General features: G+C 28.7%; 1 protein-coding gene across 1 annotated transcript; it reads right to left on the reverse strand.

The window, feature by feature from the left end:
* Window positions 1–352: 352 nt before the first annotated feature.
* LOC113386501 (endochitinase A-like) lies at window positions 353–19,431 on the reverse strand. Its single transcript, XM_026624281.1, has 8 exons — window positions 19,170–19,431; window positions 14,374–14,566; window positions 7,522–7,709; window positions 7,154–7,453; window positions 4,314–4,482; window positions 4,106–4,253; window positions 2,241–2,473; window positions 353–459 (listed from the first exon to the last, which is right to left on the reverse strand). The coding sequence occupies exons 2-8, from the start codon at window positions 14,414–14,416 to the stop codon at window positions 353–355; spliced, it is 1,188 nt and encodes a 395-aa protein (XP_026480066.1). The 5' UTR covers window positions 14,417–14,566; window positions 19,170–19,431.
* Between the last annotated feature and the right edge of the window lie 6,559 nt (window positions 19,432–25,990).

A 25,990-nucleotide genomic window follows, 5' to 3' on the forward strand; every position in this document is an offset into this window, starting at 1 on the left:
TAACAAAAAATTATGACAATAATGAATAAATAACATAGCATAGACGACTTTAAATATCCTGTAATGCAAATTAATTTACCAATTTTTATTATTATATAATATCAAGCAAATACGCAGATAAAAAATGTTTTAATATTTCAATAAAATATAAATCAATGACTTAATATAAAAATCTATTTCAATATTTCCTAAATCATGCAAAGATTTTTTTTTATCCATGCAACATCAGACAGTTTATGATGAGAGTATGAAGTTATGTTTTGTTAGTGTAAATGAGAAATGTTAAAAAACTAAACTAACTAAAATAAAATTTATTAATAATTGTCGTTATTGCAATTAAAAATATTAGAAATTAGAAACTCACTAATTTCTCGGGCGACAAGCACCCCCGGACTTTGTTCTTTGGAATTTTTGAGGTCTCTTCCAAATAACTCGCGCCCTTGGGCAACTGCCCTTCTGCTTAAAAAATAATAAAAAACCATTTTGTAAAATTTTAAGGTAAAGTTTTAAGCAATTCAAATAAATACTGTTGGGATTGTGTTAAGATTTGTATCATGTTTAGAGTATATTGTAAGAGACAGATATACTACAACAAAATGCTAAATATACAACATTGTTGCACATTGATGTAAATAGAGAACTCTCCATACTAATCGTTCTAAATTTTAACTAAGCCATATGGTTGCTGTGCTGTCAGGCGTATTTCTCAGGATGCTAACAGATGTTAGATAACATGGGTCTTTCTGACTCAGCTTCATAACATACGAGTGACGTTGCAGTTTATGTGTAAAACGCCTGAATGCACAGCAAATACATGACATTTTGACAGTATTCCAGTATGATTCAGTAGCCTTAATATGGTTCTAGCGGCCGAATCGGCACAATAGTTTCTACCATAGACTTATACTGTTTGGAAAGCGCTTTGAATTGTTTTAAATATAAATTTAAAACAAAATCACTATTTGGCATTTCCTGACACTTAGGGGTTGATTCTGCAGTAGTAAAATAAACCTTAACATATAAAATAGTACTAAAAACTGTCAACATACTATGTAGTTGCTGTTTTACACATAAAATTTAACTTCACTCATATGTTTATTATAGCACATCACAAAGAAGCACTTATGATAAGATTACTTGTTTGACATTTGAACGTTTTCTAGGTTAGCTTTTTCATCTAAAACACCTGACTGCACAGCAACCAATAGATTTTGTCAGTTTTTAGTACCATTTTTATATGAAAAAAACGCAACGTAACATAGCCTTGCTATAATACTGGTCTATTTAAGGGCTAAATTGCCTCGAACATCTATTCTATCATTTAAAAAGTAAATTTTGAAAACGTTTTTCTAAAAAAATTGGAATCCTGAGTTCGATCTAAAACTTTTAATCTAAAGTTTTGATGAAAATCTTCAGATTCACAAATAATGTTTAAACTATAAAAACATTCATAAACATATATATCAATAGATCACATTTATGAATAACAATTAAGAAAATCGTGCAGGATAATTTAATTATACAGTTATAGATTGTTATTATAAAAATTGCTTACAAAACATGACATTGGATTTTAATTTGACGATTTTATATTTTTATTTAAATTTCATTTAAATTTAATATATATATATATATATATATATATATATAATGTGGTCCTCAATATGAATATTGTCAAATTTTTTTGCTCCCAAGGGCTCAAACGCTTCCAAATTAATAAAAACAAATTCTCTAAAAGTTTTATCTCTCAATATCAACATTTAGATAGTCCGCAATTCAATTAAAAGTTTCGTATATTTACTATTAACATATATCATTAAGTAAATTCTTGCGCCATCTGTGATAGAAAGCTTGTAATTTTGATAGCAATTTATTACTGCTGATTTGAGCGTCAAAATCACCAATTAAATAAATATTTTGATGCAAAATTAATCTTGAATAAATATTTCGTTAAACAGTACACATGGATTTAATTAGAGGTTAAGTGTTTTATGAATATTCCGAAGTGTCATAATATTTGAGTTTGCAAATGCTATCACAGATGGCGCAAGAATTTACTTAATAATAAATTTACAAAACTTTTAATTGAATTGCGGACTATCTAAATGTTAATATTAAGAACTAAAACTTTTACAGAATTTTTATTTATTACTTTGGAAGAGTTTGAGCCCTTGGAGCAAAGAAATTCAAAAATATCCATATTAAGGACCACCTTAATATATTTTTGTCTATTAACTTACCTCTTGCCTTCTGCAACAAAGTAATCGTCGGATTTTGTACTCTGGGCAATTTTGCACTGACGTTATTGGTTGTTGAATTTGTACTGGTGCTGGTTGAAATTCCGGTTGTCGTACCGGAAAATCCAGTATCTGTGCCGAATTTTGTTGCTCCGGTTCCGGTAGAAGCTAGAACTTCCCCAAAAGATCCAACTGGATCTATAACTGGTCTTACTGGAATCGGATCTCCACTTGAACTGAAAAAAAAAATAGAAATTAGATTGAAACTAGTGGTGTATGGCATCGTGCCTTAAGGCAAATTGCTGGAACTTCCCGTACCGTAATGAAATATTCGAGAAATTTTAAACGTTTTCAAATATATTATTACAAATACTGTAACTTTCATTATTTTTGCTATCTTGTTATATCTGAGCAAATCAAATATAAATCATATGTCAATTTATCTCCAGAACATTAACAATCGTCATTTCATTTCGAATTCAATTACAAAAAAATAGTTGCCTAATTTACACAAAATTGAAAAAGTGCTCCCTTATAGTCACAGTCTAAACGCATTTGCGAATAATTCTGTGCGTCATTTTCACTAATACTGTGCTTAGAAAACCTAACCTAGATACCGCACAAATGTCAAAAAATTGTTAGATAACATGGTCTTTCTGACTCAGCTTCATAACATACGAGTGACGTTGCAGTTTATGTGTAAAACGCCTGAATGAACAGCAAATACATGACATTCTGACAGTATTCAGTATGATTTAGTAGCATCATGTATGGAAATTGTCAAACAATTTCAGGATAATAATAATAATTATTATTTATAAAAAAAATTATAACAATTTTTATGTTAAAAAGCAGTTTTTAGTTATACAATTATGTGATTCATTTATTGATCTTAAATATTTTGTAGTTTGTAGATTGTACTTTTTATATTTGTATAAAAGCTGCCTAAGAATTATATATATATTAGGGTGGTCCTTAATATGGATATTTTCGAATATCTTTGCTCCCAAGCAATGTCTAATTCAATTAAAAGTTTCGTATATTTATAATTAAGTTAATTCTTGAGCCATCGTCATTTCATTTCGAATTCAATTTCAAAAAAATACCTAAGTTGCCTAATTTACACAAAATTGAAAAAGTGCGCCCGTATAGTCACAGTCTAAACGCATTTGCAAATCATTCTGTGCGATATTTGCACTTATACTGTGCTTAACTTGGCGGCATTTTCACATTTTTCAACAGTTTTCTCACAAAATTGGAAAAGCGCTCCTGTAAAGTCACATTCTAAACGCATTTGCAAATAATTTTGTGCGACATTTTTACTTATACTGTGCTTAGCTTGGCGGAATTTTCATATTTTTTAGTTTTTCTTCTCACAAGATTAGAAAACGCTCCTATACAGAAACAGTCTAAACGCATTTTCAAGAATGTTTACACCAGTTTGTCACTTAGACTGTTCTTAGTCTGGGTAATTTTTGCAATTTTTAGCTCAGAATTACATTTTTGTACTAATTAACAAAAAATTAAAAGTACTCCCGTATAGTCACAGTCTAAACGCATTTGCAAATAATTCTGTGCGACATTTTCACTTATACTGTGCTTGGCTTGGCGGCATTTTCACATTTTTCAATAGTTTTTTCACAAAATTGGAAAAGCGATCCAGTACACAAAACAGTCTAAACGCACTTGGGTAAACATTTGTACCAGAGTGGCGCTTAGACTGTGCTTAGTCTGGGTAATTTTTTGAATTTTTAATCGAAAATTACAAAAATATTTTATGAAAAACAAAAAAAGATGTAATATTTTTTTATCCTCAAAAGCAATTGTTTTGTCGATACAAGCAGAAAGTTTTTCAGATCCAAAATTACCTGGAATATCGTTCTTCGCGTTTTTCTTCTGATAGCAACTCAGAATTTCTGGAAGTGCTTTTGTACTCTTTGATGACTTTAGAAAATTCTTCACTTTTCTTGGTAAAAAGTTCTTTTTCTACAGAACCAGGAAACTTGGAATAAGAACCTAAAAAATAATAAAAATAAACAATTTATGCCTAAAAAAATAGGGTCATATTTGCCTTACTTTCACTAACTGGTGTTGAGCCAGCAAGACCAGCTAAACCAGCACCACTTCCTGAAGAAAAACTTTTGAAAGATTTGTCCAAATTGCTTCCACTGGAGGAGGAAAACAAACTTTTCTTGTCCTGCAAATTGCTTCCACTTGAGGATGTGAACAAACCAGTTTTCTTCTCCTGGAAAATCACATTGACATCACTTTTTATAAAAAAAAACTAGTGGGGCGCATGGCATCGTGCTTTAAGGCAAATTGCTGGAACTTCCCGAACCGTAATAAAATATTCGAGAAATTTTAAACGTTTTCAAATATATTATTACAAATATTGTATATATTGTTTTTGCTATCTTATTGTTATATCTGAGCAAATCAAATGTAAATCATAAATCATAATTCAATTTATCTCCAAAACATTAACAGCTATCATCATTTCATTTCGAATTCAAATTCAAAAAAGAAAATAGATGCCTAATTTACACAAAATTGAAAAAGTGCTCCCGTATAGTCACAGTCTAAACGTATTTGCAAATAATTCTGTGCGACATTTTCACTCATACTGTGCTTAGCTTGGCGGCATTTTCACATTTTTCAATAGTTTTCACAAAAGTGTGTATTTGTGGGTGTGCGTGTGTGTTTTGTATGTCCGCATTTTTTCGTCCACGTTTTCGGGCGCACGGATCAACCGATTTGAATGGTTTAAAAAACATTCGATCCCTATTGATAGAGAGATGTGCTGATTAGTTTGTGGCAATGGCAGGTCCAGCCGTTACGGAGATACGGAGCAAAGAGTGCAGAAAATACAAATCGAGTTTTTGAGAGAACGGAGTATCGGATTTGAATGATCTAAAAAACATTCAATTTGTAATGATTAGGAGAAGAGGTGATTAGTTTTTGGCAAAGACAGGACCCGCCATTTCGTAAATACAGAGCTAAATGCGCAAAAAATGGCAGTTTTTAAGTGAACTAAGCATCCGATTTGAATGATTTAAAAAAAAATTTTGCTTGTATTGATAAAACAATTGCTCTTGGAGATAAAAAATTATTACATTTTTTTTTATTTTCCATAAAATATTTTTGTAATTTTGGATTAAAAATTCAAAAAACTTCCCAGGCTAAGCACAGTCTAAGCGCCACTCTGGTACAAATGTTCACCCAAGTGCGTTTAGACTGTTTATGTACTGGAGCACTTTTCCAATTTTGTGAAAACTATTGAAAAATGTGAAAATGCAGACAAGCTAAGCACAGTATAAGTGAAAATGTCGCACAGAATTATTTGCAAGTGCGTTTAGACTGTGACTAATTTTAAGAGCAAATTTCTAGTAACTGACTGAACATATTTACTGCCCTAAAAACAATTATAAAAGTACATATATAGATATAAAAATCGACATTTTGGAAAATCGGTTTTGGAATATTATTTTCCCTAGAAATCGGTTTGAACCGGTTTAGAAATTTATAAAAAAAACTATTTGCAGAAATTATTTGAACAAAGAATTTTAAGAGCTGGAAATTCTCAAGAATTTTAATGTTCTGGAGATAAATTGATTGATTTATGATTTACATTTGAATTCAACTTCTTAGGTTGGCGATGTATAAATTAGTAAAATAGAATTTTATTTTTGAAGTAAAACTTCTTAAGTCGCGATGTGATATAGAGTCTGTTTTGATTAAACGTAAAAGAGACAACAGTATATAGTGAGAAAATCAGAGAGAGAGAGATATATATAAAACACTAGGGCGAAAAAGAGCAACATATACCTGACAGAGTAAGAGTGACAGAGTAAGATATATGTGTACGATGTGACCGCCAAATTTAAGCAACTACCTTTTTAAATGTAAATTTTTGATAAAAGGACAAGAGATACCAATTTTTGTTGTTAATAAAAGTTATAAATAATTTAATTGGCTATAAATTTGCTGAATATTGCAAAATGGTGGGACATTTCGTTTGGAAGTTATAAATAAATAAATAAAAATCGAGCTGATCCAAAAGTGTGAAGCAAGATATACTGATGCAACCTAACCTCCAAAATTTAACAACAACCTGTTTCATTGCAAATTTTGGGTAAAAGGATATGAGATACAACATTTTGTTATTAACAAAAGTTGTAGATAATTTAATTGGCTAAAAATTTGCTGGATATTGCAAAACAATCGGACAATTAGTTTAAAAGTTATAAACAAATAAATGAAAATTGAACCGGTCCAAAAGTATAAAACAAGATATATGTATTAAAATGTAGCCTCCTCAATTTAACAACAATCATTTTAGTTCTTATAAATGCCGCCAAGCTAAGCACAGTATAAGTGCAAATGTCGCACAGAATTATTTGCAAATGCGTTTAGACTGTGACTATACGGGAGCGATTTTTCAATTTTGCGTTAATTATACAACTATTTTTTTTTTTGAAATTGAATTCGAAATGAAATGACGATTGTTAATGTTCTAGTCCTTCTTTATCTTTTACAAAATTAAATCTGCTCGTCAGTAGAGTCTTTTTTAATCTTCAAGATCGAAATCAAGTTTGCTCGTCAGTAGAGTCCCTTTATTTATTTTCTAGATCGAAGTAAAATTTGCTCGTCAGTAGAGTCCTTTTATTAAGATTCTAAATCAAGTTTTCTCGTCAGTAGAGTCCCAAATTATTCAATTTGTTGTGTAAACTTTAGGGCATTCACGAAATTGGATTTGAAAATGCGATATTATGCAAAAATAATGAGAGTTACAGTTTTTGTAATAATATTTTTGAAAACGTTTAATACTTCTCGAATATTTCTTTACGGTACGGAAAGTTCCAGCAATCTGCCTTAAGGCACTATGCCATACACCACTAGTCACTATCTATTATTACCTGTAGATTATCTCCGCCAGTTCCAACGCTCGAAAAAAAGTCCTTTTTCTCCTGGAACGTGAACGGAGCCTTATTATCCTGATCCTGAAGGTCAACAGGAGCAGACCAGGAGCTGGTGAGTTTCCTGGTATCTATGGCAGCATTTAAATTATCACTCAGACTTGGTGGAGCAGGCAGAGGCGGCGGAGGAGGGGCTGGAAGGGCTATTGGGGACGAAGGAGTTGTAGTAAAAGTTGGAGGTGTAGTTGTTGTAGCTCCGTTTTGCCAAGGTGGTTGAGCTGTCGGAGTTGTTTGTGGAGTCTAAAATGATAAAAAATCAGATTTATTGTCTGGAAAAATTTGATGTGTTTGTGTCTATTATCCCTTACTTCGGTTTTTCGCCTGGGCAGTGTAGGACTTTCAAAACTGACTGGCCTAAATTCCTTTCTCTCGGCCACTGGGCTTGCTTGGGCGCTCCTTGGTGTCCAAATTGGTGCTATTGGCGGACTTGGTTCCTTGTCTTTTCTGTCTGTCTGGTCTCCTGATTGTGTTTGGGAGGAACTTGGAGACCAAATACCTTGGGGAAAAAATAGACGTTAATTAAAAATTTAGTTAGAGCATGTTGTAATTAAGCTCAAAGCCATTTCAGAGATTTGGCTGAAGTCTCTTTATCGAACTAAAATATTATTTGTCTATCTATTTATTCTGAATAGTTTAATTTTTTCATTTATTGGAGCGTTTTACAAAAATCCCTGCATCGCATTTCCAAATCCAATTTCGGGAATGACCTAAACTTTACACAATAAATTGAATAATCAATCAATCAACCAATCAATCAATTGTTAATTGAGTCATTCAAAAAAACGATTTGACCCAAATTCGGACACAATAGTAATTAGATTCCATTATTATGTCACTTTTTATGTCAGTTGACAAAATCAATGAAAGCTTTTTGGATGATGACGGCAGAAATAATTAGATTGTAGTAAGAGTTTTATTATGAAAATACATATAAAAAAAATAATAAAAAAGCAATTTTAATTGTTTTCGCTCTCCATAGATGGCACTACAAACGGTTGCACATAAATCTACCCCTGGGTTTAGGTCTTAGATAAAGTTTATATAAATATGTAATATAGTAAAGATAAACCTGATTAATTTAAATAAATGATATAAGAACAATATATACGTGTATAAGTAGAGTCTTTGTTTTTTTTTAATCTGAGGTAAAAGTTTGATCGTCAGTAGAGTCCTATTTTTTATTCTTTATTTTAACATTTAATTTGCTCGTCAGTAGAGTTCCTTTTTTCATTTTTTAGTTTAAAATTTGATATGCTTGTCAGTAGAGTTGATTTTTATCTTTTAGTTTAGAATTTAATTTGCTTGTCAGTAGTCTTTTTTTAATTTTTAGTTTAGAATTTAATTTGTTCGTCAGTATAGTTCCTTTTTTTCGGGATAAAAGTAAATTTTACTCGTCAGTAGAATCCCTTTTTAGATTCTGAATTAATGTTAAGAGCCCCATTTTATCTACAGGATCGAATTTAAATTTGCTCTTCAGTAGAGTCCCTTTTTATGTTTAAGATCAAAATCAAGTTCGCGCATCAGTAGAGTCTTTTATTTAGATCCTAGAGATTAGAACGAAATTTCCTCATCAGTAGAGTTTTATTTTTTACTATTAGGATCAGAATCAAGTTTGCTCATCAGTAGAGTCCATATTTTAGATTCTAGATTAAAATCAAATTTGTTCGTCAGTAGAGTTCTTTTTTTATGTTCAAGTTTAAAATCTAGTTTGCTCGTCAGTAGATTCCTTTTATTTATTTTTTAGATCGAAATAAAGTTTGCTCATCAGTATAGCCCCTTTTTAACTTCCCGTAGGGTAAGTTATTGTAATGGGCCAAAAATCGGAATTGAAACTTGTTACATTTCTCGACGTTTTGAAGGTTTCTGAACGTTCTGGCATACTTCAGAAAAAATAGATGTGTGTGTGTGTGTATGTATATATGGATACAAATTTGAAGTCACGTTTTCGGGCGTACGGATCAACCGATTTGAATGGTTCAAAAAACATTCGATTCCTATTGATAAGGAAAAGAGCTGATTAGTTTTTGGCGAAGGCAGGTCCAGCCGTTTCGGAGATACGGAGCAAAGAGTGCAGAAAATAGAAATCGAATTTTTGAGAGAACGGAGTATCCGATTTGAATGATCTAAAAAAACATTCAATTAGTAATGGTTGGGAGAAGTGTTTATTAGTTGTTGGCAAAGGCAGGCCCAGCCATTTCGAAGATACGGAGCTAAATATGTAAAAAATGGCAGTTTTTGAGAGAACTAAGCGTCCGATTTGAATGATAACTTTCTGCTTGTCTTAACAAAATAATTTATTTTGGAAAGAAAAATTTTGTTTCAATTTTTTTTTTTTTTTTTTAGTTTTTTGTATATCGAAAATATTTCAGATTTTATTTTATTATTTTATATTAGACAATGATACAATTGTTATAATAATCTATTTGAAAACATTCAGTATTCAACGGGAAGTTCCAGCAATTTGCCTTAAGGCACGATGCCATAATTGCCTCAAGACAGAATTCCACTTACAGCTAGTTATATTCTAGATCAAAATCAATTTTGCCCATCAGTAGAGATTCTTCAAGACCAAAAATAAGTTCGCTCGTTAGTAGAGTCCCTTTTTAACTATTCTAGCACATTGTGTGCAACCTAGAGTAACAATATGGTTCCAAAGAAAAAAGCTTTTAGCACTGATTGATAACAGAGTTGAAATTTTTTTAACTAAAGTCTGTTACAAACCAAAAAACAATTACGCAAAATATACATCCGTCCCACATATATATGTATATATATATGTATATATATATATATATATATATATATATATATTCGAATGTTATTTAAAAATAGCATCCGGATTTATTTTCCAATAAATCGTACGGCAATGTTTTTCGAATTCCTCCTGTCACGCACAATACAGCAGTATTGAATCGAATCGAATCAATTTCCGGCGAATTTGAAACAGGAACTTTGAAATTTAACGAAATAATAATAAAATCGTGAAAAAATACACGGACGTACTTGTACATTCATTTCCTGCGACAGGTAAAATCTGACAATGACAGTTTAATACTACAGAGTGATTTAATTATGAAATAGTTTTGATTTAATGATGTAACATACATTTGTAAGTGATATACAAAATATTATAGACCGATTTTGCAGCCTAAGAGACAAATGTTATGGCAAGGCTATGGTATGAACAACTTTCCATACTAAATAACCGCACAAATGTCAAAAAAACTATATTAGATAACAGGGTCTTTCTGACTCGGCTTCATAACATACAAGTGACGTTGCAGTTTATGTGTAAAACGCCTGAATGCACAGCAAATACATGACATTTTGACAGTATTCAGTATAATTCAGTAGCATGTAACATGGCCTTGCCATAACATTGGTCTGTTATGAGGCAGAATTAGTAAACTAAACCTCAGAAATAGAGTGGCGCCTCTATGGAGAGCGTAAATAATTAAAAATGAAGTAATAACTTCATTTGTTAACTTGAGATTATAGATAATAGTTCAATTTTAAACAAATTTGACAAAAATTAATCGAATGATTTGAAAGTTATTGATAAAAATATGAGAACACTAGTTATTCATATTCTATTGACATTTTAGAGTATAGCGAGTTGGTATAGAGTGTTTTATTGTTAGACAATCTTTAGAATATTTAATTTCGTACAAATTCGTCGAACACATCATTTAAATAATTCTAATAGTTTAAAAGTTATAAGACATATGCGAAAGTGATGCACGTTATAAATAACTATGAACTAATAGTACATTTTAGGATGTCAAATAAAAATTGTTAATTAGTAAGCTAAAAATATTAAATCCGCAGGAGTCAAAACTCTAAAAAAACTGTTTTTGTTTCATTTGTCAAAATTGTTTTTTTTATCTAAGACCAAGACATAGAATTTGCAAAAAAAATCAAGTTTTTGAAGATTTTTTGGATCCTGTCCAATGTCTAATTTATCATAATTAGACTCAAATGTCAACATGTAACAAGACATGTAATATAATATTCGAGAACATGAAGTGTTATGTAAAATTAGACGTAAAGTAATTTAATATTTAGCTATTTTCAATACAAAAGCTTTTAAAAAATTTTATTTTAATATTTGAAAATCATTTAATAGTATTTGAATTTATCTTTGGATTTTCTTATAAAATAGATATATGATAATATTATTAAAAACGTTTGGGTAAAAATTTACATTTATCTTGAAATTCATTTTAATTTCTAGTTACACAAATTTTCAGTCGTTTGCAAATAATAATATAATATAATAATATAATATTGAACAAATTTACTTTTATTTTCATTGGACTAATTCCATAAGAATTTATTAAAATATTGTTATTATTAAAATATTTGCATACATTTACGTCAGCATTGATGTAAATTATGTTATTAAACATTTTACGGTAATTGTTATATTTTTGCAAAAAATTGTAGAATATTTTAGAAAATCCGTAGTCTTATTTGTACTAGAATAAATCACTTTAAACAATTATCAGTCAAATTTTATTCTAAAAATCATTGTTGAATTAAAATTAATATTATAAAAATAATAAACAATTCGTCCTAAAATTATTTACTGTTTTTAAGAACTGATTCTCTATTTATATTTTATTAGACATTTTTGTAAAAATGCATTTGTGATTTAGTCGAAAATATATTTTTAAGTATATATATTCTGTATAGTATATTTAAATAAATCTTATCTAAGATTTAAACCCGGTGGTAAATTTACGTGCTACAGTTAGTGGCGCCCTCTATGGAAAGCGCAAACACTTAAATTTCTTACAAATTTTATTACCAATAGTCAAATTCAAAGTACACAATAATAAATCAATATTATAAAAATAATGAACAATTTGTCCTAAAATGCATTACTTTTTCTTAAAAACTGATTCTCTAATTAATTTTGATTTATTTTTTTATTAGACATTTTTGTAAACATGTATTTGTAAATTAGTCGAAAATATATTTTATACGCACATATTTTGTGCTATAAATTAATCAGTTATTTTTTATATTTTATATTTATATAAATCTTATCCAAGAATTAAACCCAGGGGTAATTTACGTGCTACAGTCAATGGGGCCATCTATGGAGAGCGCAAGCAATTAAAATTGAAGTAACAGCAAAGCTGCAGTGTTTGCTATGTATTTCAAGTTGTTTATCTATAATTTGTCTTCTATAAATAACAATGAATTGACAAATAGTATATAGTTTTTCATATACAAGTCTAAACTTTGTTTTTCAACGTATTTTGTAAATCCCATGTGTATTCTTTTCAAATCAACTAGTATATTTATCTTGGCGAACAAATTGGCGCCTAATTCAAAAATACACTTTGATTTTGTAACATTTGACATCTTATATTTTAAAGTCGAGTTGGATCATAAAACTTAAATTATAATCGTTTGTTTTATTATGAAAAATTTATTTAAGCCTGTCCTTAAAAAGTATAAAATTTATTTTGTTTTTAATTTATATTTATAATTATAAATAATAATTTCAAACGGGTCAAATTTTAAATGATATATAGAAACGTTTTCTAGACAAAATCTCTGCAGTTTCTTCGACATTGAAAATGAAAAAAAAATCATATAAAAATTGAGTCAAACTATTTCAGTTTCTTGTTTAAATAATTATTATTCACCGTATAGACATTTATATATAAAATTATATATATAATTTATTTTGGCAAAATGCCTGCGCCTCACCTGAACAAATCCTGAGACGAAAATAAATCTAACTTTTATAATTAAATTTAATTACGCAAATATTATTTCAGGCCACTATTGCCTTTACTAGCAACTCCGGATATAAATATTTCATATCAAAATATTTGCCTTAGACTTATGAATCATTTGAACTAAAATAATTTAAAATTACAATATATAAAATGGTAGGAATTCAGAACGGTTTGCACTATTTTTATTCCCGATGTTTGTGCACCGAATTCCTGGCAAGAAATGCATTTATTTTTTCTCGAATAATAAAAAAGAACGAATTAAGTGTTAAATGAAGACCAATTTGTGTTTTAATACGAGTCTCAAAAGTTGTTTATATTCTTGTATTCCAGTGTGGCGCGATCTTAAATCTTTAAGATCTATTTTTACCTTAAAATCAGGTCAAACTTTAGTCGGAGCGAATGCACGAGTTTTGTGCAATGGGAAAAATTTTCAACTATATTCAACAAAATCATATAATGATGAACAAAAAAAAATTGATTACAAACACGGCCTCTTTCCTTTGCCTCAAATTTAATTCTTTGCGCTCTCCATAGAGTGCTCCACCAACTATAGCACGTAAATTTACCTTTAGGTTTAATTTTTGGGATAAAATTTATATAAATATATCATATAAAAAATATATAACTGATTAATTTGTAGAACAAATATAATTATAAGAAGTAACAAATATGAATTTATAACCAAATCATAAATGGTTTTTGGGAAACTAGTGGTGTATTTAAGAAAGGGAACAGATAACAAATTATAGCAAAATAGTAAAAAAAATTCTATATTTAATTGGGAAATTTTCTGAATAAATTGCAATAGTTCTTTGTTGCTGTAATATAAGTTGTTCAATTTTTACAATAAAATTAATGCAATTTGTTTGTAAGCTTATATATTAAGATATATAAGCTTACAAGCTGAGTGGGATGTTTCTCTCGATGATGCATCTAATATAGTTAAACTGTATCTTAAGAACTAAATGTAACAGAATTGTATTTTTTTCGTATTTTTATTGTGAGTATAACACTAATGAAATTATTTACTAAATATACTATATTTTATTGCCTTATTTACTATATTTGAGAAAATATTTTATAAATAGCTAATGGCTAATAATGACTCGAACAAAAAAACTTGTCCAATGTTTCTCTTTTAGTTTGAGAGAAAACAAACTTACTTTTTGTTCAAAATTTAACGTGTAAACATTTTTTTGACGATAAAGATGACCAGAAGGTACTATTTTAGGATAATGGCAACTAATTTAAAAGTTTTTTGTTTATTTTTGACTTAGGCGAGAGATTTGGATTTTATGTTGTATTTTGGCTCTAAATTAGTTAAAATAAATAAACTATCTTATTATATATATATATATATATATATATATATATATATATACATTTATTTATATACTATTTTACCTAGTGGTGGAGGCTTAGCCTTAAAAGTAGGTGCAATCTTCATTTTGATAAAATCCAAAAATACGTCCTTTTTGTTCTATTTTTTTGTCACTTTTATTATAAATCCAAAATGTACACAATTTCACACAATTTTCAACATTTTTGTCACATCACCAGTCTAAAAACACTTTTTATAAATTTCAAATCATCTTTTCTAAAAAAATTTAAAACACTATGAATAAAGATTTTGATACCTATTTAAAATTCACATTTAATTTAATCATTTTTAACAGACAAAACATAAAACAATTTGAATTTAGTTAATAAGTTTTTTTTTATTTAATTAATTTTTATCTAAATATTAATTTTATTATAATTCATTAAGTAGTGTTTTATTTATACATTATTTTTCATTATTATTTGAATATTATAAAGAACCAATTAAAATTTTTAGAATAAATTATCAAATCATATTTAATTTTCTATACTTTATTTTAATAAATTAATAATAAAATGATACATTTTAATAATGAAATAAGAACAACCAGCAATTTTTCTCTTAAGATGATTAAATTATTTTTTCGGTCTACAAATTATCGGTAATTGTTTGAAAACTGATTTGAAGTAAAGTAAACTAATGTTAAAATTAATATTAGTTAATACATAATGTTATTTTATGAAAGTTTTAATTAGTGAGATTCAAATATGTAACTTCAAATATAAAACATCTAATTTTTGCACTTCAATCAATTTTTTAATAAATTTTCTTAAATAACCAAATAACTTTTCTAACAACTTTAAATTTTTAACACAGTTTTATAAATTATTCCAACTTTTAAGTAATTTATACATTTTTATTTAAATAATTCAATTTTCAATTATTTGTTCAAATTTAGCGCCACCAAATTTATAACTATTTTATTTTTTTGTTCATTTCACTTCATTATTCTAAATAATTTAAAAATGCCTAGTAATTATATAATTGTTTATTATATATATATATATATATATATATATATATATATATATATATTTAATTTAATTACATCAAACGAATTAAAATACTTTAAAATTTCACTTGAACATATGTTAAAGTAAATTCCAATGAAACGTTTTATATTATTAGTACAAGTTTTAATACAAATAGAATGCAAATAATATTTGTACAATGTGCAACAATATGCAAATGTTTGTACAAATGCCAATGTTTTAACTCAGACTGTGGTAAATAAGTATATTTTCATAAAATTATTTATTTGGTTCTGATTTAAATATAAAACTAACGGCTGACGTTAATAATAAGTTTTATATATATTTATTTATTTGAATATAAAAAAAAGATTGAGAAAAAAAATTAAAAAAATAGATAAAATAAATAATGAATAAATAAATAAAGAAATGAAGGAAAATAAAGATAAAAAGAAAAAAAATAAATAAATATGAGTCAGCATCAAATTTTATAAACTACTTTATAAATTTGTTGCATGCCAATTTTCTGTACCAAAAGATTCATAATGACTGGAAACGTCGCCAAAAAATAATAAAATAGAATTTTCGAACAGAAACTTTTTTATTAAAATAACAAAATGCCTCTTAAAAATTTGCATTACACACATTCTATGTCAAAAATTAATTTTCTGTTTTGCATTTTTTTTTTTCAAATTTATTTTACTACTCCAGTTTCCCCGGAGTAACTCCGGGTATCAAGTGACCTATTTTCTACCAAAGGTCACTTAAAGTTTATATGGCTATAAGAAATAATGACTAAGTCATTAAATCACCATCCAAGGTGATATATGTACAAAAATAAGTCCTAATTGATTAATTTTAATGGAATTGTAACGATGTAGATAAAAGTTAAAGACAGAAATTGGAAGGAAGAAAGTTAGATCGTTCTTTTGTATAAACAATTTGACTCTCGTAATTGTAATGAATATTTATTTATTTCCAAAGGGCTTTATATCGTGTCTCAATAAATAAGAAATCTAGTTTATATATATATATATATATATATATATATATATATATATATATATATATATATATATATATATATATATATGACTATTTTCCTTGTACTATTTTGTTTGATGAGCTCGTCTGTTGGTTCATGGTTTCATTCTTGTTTACACAAAGTTAATTTTTATTGGCTAATTTAATCATCTCGCAACTAAACGAAATGATGGACATGTTACATTAGTATCTGACAAATTGAAAGATTTCTGGCAGATATTTGTAAAAACCGTTGGATATAAATGAATTATATAGAAATTAGACAGAAAACAGAAAAATTGTTGCTCCGTGAAAATTGTTCGAATTTAGATAAAATCGTAAGTAGCCATTTAAAAATTGTAATTTATCGATAGCAACTTGCCTGTAGGCCACACCGTTAGGAATTCGAAGTTGCGATATATGGGAAAAAAACTAAGAATTTTGAGACCTTTCTAACGATGTATAATACTTTATATGTTTTCTTTACAGAAATATCGAATCGTGAAGAGTGTTGCTCCAACCTAACCGCCCTTTGCATTTTGACCAGTTAACAACCACACAGATTGCTCTATACTATCTAAACCGTAAAAGATACGAAAAAACTTTGTTCGTACGAAAGATGCAGAATAAAATTATGAATAAAATGGTATATGAATGGTTAAGTGTGTTCATATAATTTTCTCGAGATTTTCCGATTTTCCTGAAATTTTACGACGGCAACTCGCCTGTAGGCCACACCGTTCGGAATTTGAAGTTGCGATATATGGGAAAAAAACTAAGAATTTTGAGACCTTTCTAACGATGTATAATACTTTATATGTTTTCTTTACAGAAATTATCTAAACTGTAAGATCACTAGATCACTAGGACCTCTAGATAGATGAACCACCCGTTGCAAGGGAACATGTTTTTGCCGATTCGGGGATTCGGGTAATTTGCCCTAAGAAAAAGTTTGTTTTCCCCAGAAAATTACATTTGCTAATTTTATGTTTTCTTTGGTAAATTCTATAGGTATAATTGGCTCGAAATCCTTGAAATATAATCATAAAGAGTAAAGATATAATCGAGTTAATATTTATTACTTGACTGTATTTTTACTTGTAAGTTTATTTATAAATTGTCTCACGTTTAGACAGTCATTATTAATTCTTATTTAAAAATTCTTTCATAACGTTTACACGTTTTATTTATATATTTAGGGCAATTAGGTGTAAGGTCACTAATGTAAATTTTAATGTTTATTTTACAAATTTTATGCTATATTATTACATACTCAAAGGGCTATGATAAATAAAGCAATATATTTCATGTATTTTTTGACTCAATTTTGGTATCTTATATTTATTGTCTTGTTAATACATTTTGCTTAATAAAATGCACATTTAATATAGTTTTTACGAATAAAATTTCGGAAAAGGTGAATAAACAATATAATAAATAGTTGGTATTAGTATTTTGCCTTGAGGCAAGTTACATGAACTTCCTGATATGTGTAAATTATCGACTAATTAATTAATTTATGAGTGATTAAAAGTATTCCATGTGGATTTTCAACACATAATTGAAAACGAACGAACACGTTAACTCGGAGTATTTTCTAAAAGCAAATTTTCAAAAATCAATAATTTTTATAATTGAATCAGTTTTTGTAGGACTTTAATGATTTAGTATGTTCAATAAGACCAAGTACTCTATCATTATACCAAGTAAATCGTCTAATTTTAATTCGAACAAACGTCAAAAAAACTACCCATTTTCACAAGCTTTGATGAATTTTTAAAATTAAACTGCTTGTCGTAAGGCCGTAATATTTCAGTAGGTTTTATAATGCCATGATATATATCGCCAAAAAATGTTTCATAAATTTTTTTTTCAACAGTAATTTACAAGAAAACGGCTCAGTAGATTTTCACCTAAAACTAATCAATATCTTTTCCAAATAATATCTTTCGAACAGTTTTTGATTTTTTAAAATTGATTCGGTAGTTTGAGCTTAAATGTGGACAAAAAATTTTAACATTTTTTTCCAAATTACAAAGAAACGGCTCGGCCGATCATCGCACAAAACTAACAAACGATAGTCCTCATCGAGATACACCGAATGGCTTTTAAATTTTTGAAATCGGTTCGGGCGTTTTTGAGAAAACGTCGATTTACGGCAAAAAATCTATTCACGTACACACACACACACACATACTTTTTCCAAATGTTGGTCTCATTCGATTCAGAATGACCAGCAACGTCGAGAAAACATAAAATTAGCGAATCGGATTTTCTGATGAAAACATAAACTTCTCCTTCGGAAGAATAAAAAGACAATTATTTATGTTTTCTTACGTCAGGTATAAAAAATTAGGAAGGATAAAAAAAATTGGCTTTAAAAATGAATGCGAAATAAATATAAGACAATATAAAATTAGTTGATAATTGTGAAACAACGCTTTTATATTCGATTTTTTAGGTAATGTGCGAAGTATATAGCATTTTTATTTAATTGTTTTACTTAAAAACTTTTTTGCACATACAAATCAGATTTAATTTTCAGACAATTAGACATAATTTTAATCAGATTTAATTTGATTGCATGGTATTCTAGATTTATTGAACTTCGATTATATAGGTGTCTCAGAATTGTTATACATTTTTAATTTTTAAACATATATCATTGTCATTAAAAGTAAATAATATTTAATTTTTCGTTAGCATCAAAGTTGGTATTTTTCATTTAAATTTGATTTTACAAGTAACTACGAATTTAAAAATTGCGTTAATTTTTATTTATATTTTTTAGATATCCAATTATTAACAAATCATAAGCCACAAACTTTATCCAACAAATTAAACCTCTACCACATACACTACACAAAAGCTCCTCACAATCACAACTTTTAAGTTCACTCCAAGCTTCGCGCGCGATTTTCAAACAACTTTTGCACTTCAAATTCCGGAAACACTTGAATTTTAAATTTTTTTTCACCGATTGATGACACTTGTCCGATTTCGTCCGATAGACTGACTTGGCTTTGGCTTTGGTGCTTTTTGTGAAATGATGATATTTGGTCCGAGTAGTTGTCGGAAGGCGTGTTGTGGGTTATATTTAGCGCCGTATTACATACATAAGACTTTTAGTAGAGCCGACGGACATGCGCGGAAAAAGACACTTTAGTCAGGCCGAGGCGACGAAAAATTAAGAAAATTTACTAAGGTACGATTTTGCCTCAAGGCAAGTTGCATAGAATAAGAATTATCAGTGTAGAGTTCTTTTGCCTTCTAATTTAGGGGACGTCCATTGATCACGTGATCGATTTTTTAAGGATTTTTGGTCTTTTCTCCTACTTGGTGATACGTGGTGATATTCGAAATTACCCTCGCCCTTCATCACCAAATGTAGTAAATAAAATAAATAAATAAATCATAGTAGATGTAGTTACGAACAAAAAAATGTATTTTTTTTTTTTTGACAATATTTGGCTTTTTTTAAGAACAAATCAAGAAAAAAATAATTACACGTTATGTCTTACTGTATCCATCTCTCCTCCACGTGATATTTCGTGATTTTTCGTCAAAAAACTCACTCCTAAAAAACTCACGTGATTAATGGACACACCCTTAACAGATTGCTCGACAGTAGTTTTTCTTCAAATTTTCAGTTTGCTCGTCAGTAGAGTTCCTTTTTAATTTAATTTTTCTTATTTTGCTCATCAGTACAGTTCCTTTTTCAGTTTCCAATTTTTCAGTTTGCTCGTCTTTTCTTTACAATTTTTCAATTTGCTTGCTTTTTAGTCCTTCTAAATTTTATAGTTTGCTTGTCAATATAGTTCCTTTTTGTCTGTGAATTTTTTAGTTTACTTGTCAGTAGAGTTTGCTCGTCAATAGAGTTTCTTTGGTCTTTCTAATTTTTCTAGTTAACTCGTCAGTAGAGTTTTTTTTAGGTTTTTCTAATTTTATTAGTTTGCTTGTCAGTAGAGTTTCTTGTTCATTCAAAATTTTCAGTTTGCTCGTCAGTAGAGTTCCTTTTTTCTCCAACTTTTTAGATTGCTCGTCAGTAGTGTTCCTTTTATCTGTTAAGTTTTTCAGTATATTTTCTAAACTCTTCATTATTTTAGTCGTCAGTAGAGTTTCTTTTTAATTTTAATTTTTTCAGTTTGCTCGTCAGTAGACTTCTTATTTACCTTCCAATTTTTCAGATTGCTCGTTAGTAGAGTTCTCTTTTGGTTTTTCCATTTTGTTCATTTTGCTCGTCAGTAGAGTTCTTTTTTTCTGTTCAATTTTTTTTTTGTCTTCATTATTTTAGTTTGTTCGTCAGTAGAGTTTCTTTTAATTTTAATTTAATTAGTAGAGTTCCTTCGTTTATTCATTTTTTTTTTAGTTTACTCGTCAGCAGTGTTCCTTTTTTCATTTTCATTTTTACCAGTTTGCTCGTCAGTAGTGTTCCTATTTACCTTCCATTTTTTTAGTTTGCTCGTCAGTAAAATTATGAATAAATGAATATATAAACAAGGGTTTTGAAGTAAAACTTCTAAGGCGTTAAATTTCAAGAGCAAACCTGGCGCTATTTTTTAAAAACTTTATGAAGTGAAACTTCTTATAAACGAACTGAGTTAATTCGAATAAATCGAGAAGTAAAATTTTATTAAAATTATTTATGAATAAATAAATATTTTTCGCAAACTTTTTAAAGTAAAACTTCTTGAGATTGAAGGTCGAGGAGTATTGCTATTTATTTACAAAATTTTTGAAATGAAACTTCTTGTGCAGAATTGGGTAATAAACAAATTGGCCAGTAAAATTTCAAAAACATTCCAAATTTCAAAAATTTGATGTTCTTTTATAATTAAACCGAATATAATATTTTAGTATATATAAATTAGCTCACATAAACACACTCACATATACTTCTTCATAGTTTATCTCATTCAATTCAGAATGTCAATAAATGTCGAGAAAACATGAAATCAGCAAAACGGATTTTCTGGATAAAATAAACTTCGCCCCCAAAAAGAAATCGGTAATTTTTAACTTCCCGTAGGGTAAGTTATTGTAATGGGCCGAAAATCGGAATTGAAAATTTTTACATTTCTCGACGTTTTGAAGGTTTCTGAACGTTTTGGCATACCTCAGAAAAAATGGATGTGTGTGTGTGTGTGTGTGTGTGTGTGTGTGTGTGTGTATGTATGTGTGGATACAAATTTCCAGTCACGTTTTAGGGCGCACGGATCAACCGATTTGAATGGTTCAAAAAACATTCGATTCCTATTGATTGGGAAAAGAGCTGATTAGTTTTTGGCTAAGGCAGGTCCAGCCGTTTCGGAGATACGGAGCAAAGAGTGCAAAAAATAGAAATCGAATTTTGAGCGAACGGAGTATCCGATTTGAATGATCTAAAAAACATTCAATTAGTAATGATTGGGAGAAGTGTTTATTAGTTTTTGGCAAAGGCAGGCCCAGCCATTTCGAAGATACGGAGCTAAATATGTAAAAATGGCAGTTTTTGAGAGAACTAAGCGTCCGATTTAAATGATTCAAAGAACTTTCTGCTTGTCTTAACAAAATAATTGATTTTGGAAAATAAAATTTTGTTCCTTTTTTTTTTTTTTTTTTTTTTTTTTTTTTGTAGTATTTTGTATATCGAAAATATTTCAGATTTTATTTTTAATTCTGACTATAGTTCTAATATACTTTAGAAATAATTTCAACTCTGCAATTCGGTTTATATAATTCTTATAAATATTAGACAATGTTACTATATTTATAATAATCTATTTGAAAACATTCAATATTCCTCGATCATTTCGTTACGGTGCGGGAAGTTCCAGCAATTTGCCTCAAGGCACGATGCCATAATTGCCTCAAGACAGAATTCCACTTACAGCTAGTTTATAAAAAAATAGTAACCTCGAAATTTGTTTATGCAAAATTGTTTCCATAAAATGAGTATCTGAGTTAACATAAATATAAACTACAACCACGATCATCAATTTTCAAAATTTGTCAAAAATATTCAAAACCTAAAAGTAAAATCTGGATACGACTATTCCTTTCAATTCAGATAATTAACTAAAATCAAATTATTTTACTACCTCATGAATCTATTTTAATTTCGGCCAAGAACAAATCTCCTCCCAAAAATGACATCACTATATCTAATTTAATTCAGTGCACCGTTTCTTCTAATTGATTTGGAAGTCGTAATGTGTGTGTCATGTATCATCCATGACATCTGATGACATCTGATGATATCTGATGGTCGTTGCAGTTGCAGTTGCAGTTGCATCGGTTGCATAAGAGTTGCACGTGTTTTAAAATATTATGATGGATTACTTCTAATTTGGTAATAGATAGTATTAAGTCCTATCTTGAATTTGTTCAAGATAGGACCAGTATAAAGGAGATATTTAATACATTGATAGAAAACATCTTGAGAGTCAAATTTAATCCCTAAGATGCTGGTGAAATTTGTTTAATACGAGTATCTATAATAAATTAACGAATTTTTAATATTGGTAAAAACAAGACTATGATTTTGGATTTTGGATCCTGTCCAAAATATACGCCCACGCCTAAATCATAAACGCATTATTGACGTAACCAACACAGTTCAGTCCAAGATTTAATTATAAATCATGTATTAGCACTAAAATTAGCTAATTTAAATTCCTTTGGAACAAAATACATAAAATAGCTAACGCATCTGCTAAAAAAGTCAAATTTTAGAAAAAAACAACAGAATAAAAACATTATAGGTAAGTTTTGTAAAAGTTGAAATGTAGAAAAACAAAGAGAATAAAAATATTATTGGTAAGTTTTGTAGTGATTCTTCCAAATTTATCTTTATAATATTTTATTTGTTTACATGATTTTAACAAAAAAGTGTTCAAATTTGTTAATCGATTTAGTTTTCTCTTCTAAAATCATGAACATATTTGTTGATTCGGTTGACAAAATCAATTGTAATGATTGTAATTAATGTTTATATTGGAAAAAATTCACTACTTATGTCTTTATAGGTATGAATTAGTTAATTTGCTTTTCATTTTCAACATTCTAAATAGTTTAAGGAGATCGATTCTGCCGTATTTACACCAATGTTATGGCAAAGGCGGTGTTATGAAGAACTTTCCATACAAATTCGTTCAAAATATTGACAAAAACGCCATTGTGGTTCTGTGCGGTCAGGCGTATTTTTTAGATTGTCAGATAGCAAACCTAAACCTAGAAACCGTACAAATAAAAAAAAATCGATTAGATAACAGGGTCTTTCTGACTCAGCTTCATAACATACGGGTGACGTTGCAGTTTGTGTGTAAAACGCCTGAATGCACAACAAATACATGACATAAAAATATATAAACCTAACCAAGAAACCGTACAAATGTCAAAAAACGATCTTAGATAACATGTTCTTTCTGACTCAGCTTCATAACATACGAGTGACGTTGCAGTTTGCGTGTAAAACGCCTGAATACACATCAAATACATGACATTTTGACAGTATTCAATCTGATTTGGCAGCAAAATGTATCAAAGTTGGAGCGTAACATGGCCTTGCCATAACATTTTTCTGTCATGCAAAAAAATTATAATTGATTTTTACAAGAAAGTTATAATTTTGATAGTAGATTTAATTTTCTGTTTTTAAATCCTGAATAGAACATTTCTGTAATTTAGTTTACAAAATGAATTGTAATGATTGCAATTGATGTTATATTGGGAAAAGTTTACTACGGATGAATGAATACTGAAAGACGAATTGATAAAAAATTTAGAAATCGCACAAATGCCAAAAAAAACGATCTTAGATAACAGAGTCTTTCTGACTCAGCTCCATAACATACGAGTGACGTTGCAGTTTATGTGTAAAACGCCTGAATGCACAGCAACCACATGGCTTTAGTCAATATTTAGAACGAATTTGTATGGAAAGTTCTTTTTAATAACATTTAGACAGTATTAAGTATGATTCGGCAACATAATGTATGTAAGTTGGGGCGTAACATGGCCTTGCCATAACATTTTTCTTTTAAGAGAAAAAAATTTAATTGAGTTTTACAAGAAAGTATTTAATTTTGATAGTAGATTTAATTTTCTTTTTTTAAATCCTGAACAGAACATTTCTGTGATTTAGTTTACAAAATGAATTGTAATGATTGTAATTGATGTTATATTGGGAAAAGTTTACTATTGATGTATGAATTCTGGAGGATGAATTACTTATTTGGAATTCAAGCAACGATAAAAAATTTAAAACTATGTTTTCTGAACACATTTATTCTTTCAAGTCTTGCCTAGTCTTTATGAGGATGAATTAGTTAATTTAAAATTCCTTCATACCTTAGGCCCAATTTTATTATTAATCGAATGACCGCTCTTTTGAAAAAAAAAACAAGTTGATCTTAGACAATTAGTAGGATCTGTTTTTAGTGAAAACAAACATTATATCCTTCTGTAGCTTAATAAATTTCTCAAGACAAATCTGTTACCTTAATTTCTGATTTCCTACAACCGTGACACTCAAATCCTAATCTAGATTATTAAGGTCTTTCCTACTTCAAGTGCATTATTTTGAGTTTAATATTTCTACGAATCTTTTACGAGTTATACCAAAACATGAATTTTGAAATCGAGTATCATAAAACGATTTGGGTATTCAGTATAACACCGGAAGAGATCATAAAACGGCGCTTTATTTGAATTCAAGGTCTCAGTCAATAAAAGACGAACGAGGCATCATGTAAAATATCGTAGGACATAAAACGGTTTTATGTTCCTATTTGTATTTCTATATTGGGCAATTTGGGCAACAAACATAATAACGGTTCGAGAAAACTCCTGTTCACTTGCAATTTTTCTAAAAGATTTGTATATAAAAAGTATAAAAAATAATCTATGTAATGCTACGGCCACTAGCGCCTCTAGCGGCGTCCAGGTAAATTTTTCACGTGACGCCAAAATATGGTGACCTTATATATGGCCAAAATTTTCATTATTGTTTAAAAAAAATTAAGGAAAGTTGCTACAACTAAATATCTGTATATATAAAATTATTCTAGATATAAAATCAATTGCTATAACTGTGATGAATGCTATATTGGGAAAATTATATATATATATATATATATATATATATATATATATATGTGTGTGTGTGTGTGTGTGTATGTGTGTGTAATATAAATTATTGCATAACATTAGCCTTGTTTCGTTCGTAAAGTATGAATAACAGTTTTGGCAAAGTGTCAAGAACGATATTTCTGGCGACTGAGTCTGCGACTTTTTTATGTGTTACTAGAAATATTGTCCAATATATAGGACGGATAGTATTTACCACTGGTACCACAACCTTAGGGTCACGTGTAATTAGAAAACTAGATGTATGTGGCATTTAGCCTTACTATCAATTTTTTTGTCTTTGCATCTTTCAGAAATATTTGTTTCTTATCAAAAATATTTGATTTTTAAAACTGTCAATGTGTTTTTTCGAAATTAGTAGTAGTATTTCAAGGACTTTGTTGTACTTGAATGAACACTGTAAACAAAATGTAATCATAAATCATTTTATCTGTTTCTAGAAACATTGGCAACTCAATTCATAGTGTTTTTTTTATTACTGTCAAATTATTCAAAATTTGTAAAATTTTAATATTTC

This window comes from Ctenocephalides felis, unplaced genomic scaffold, assembly GCF_003426905.1.
Source record: "Ctenocephalides felis isolate EL2017-DRISC unplaced genomic scaffold, ASM342690v1 CF-g0.4_SCAFFOLD_03571, whole genome shotgun sequence".
In the NCBI taxonomy this organism is placed as follows: Eukaryota; Metazoa; Arthropoda; class Insecta; order Siphonaptera; family Pulicidae; genus Ctenocephalides; species Ctenocephalides felis.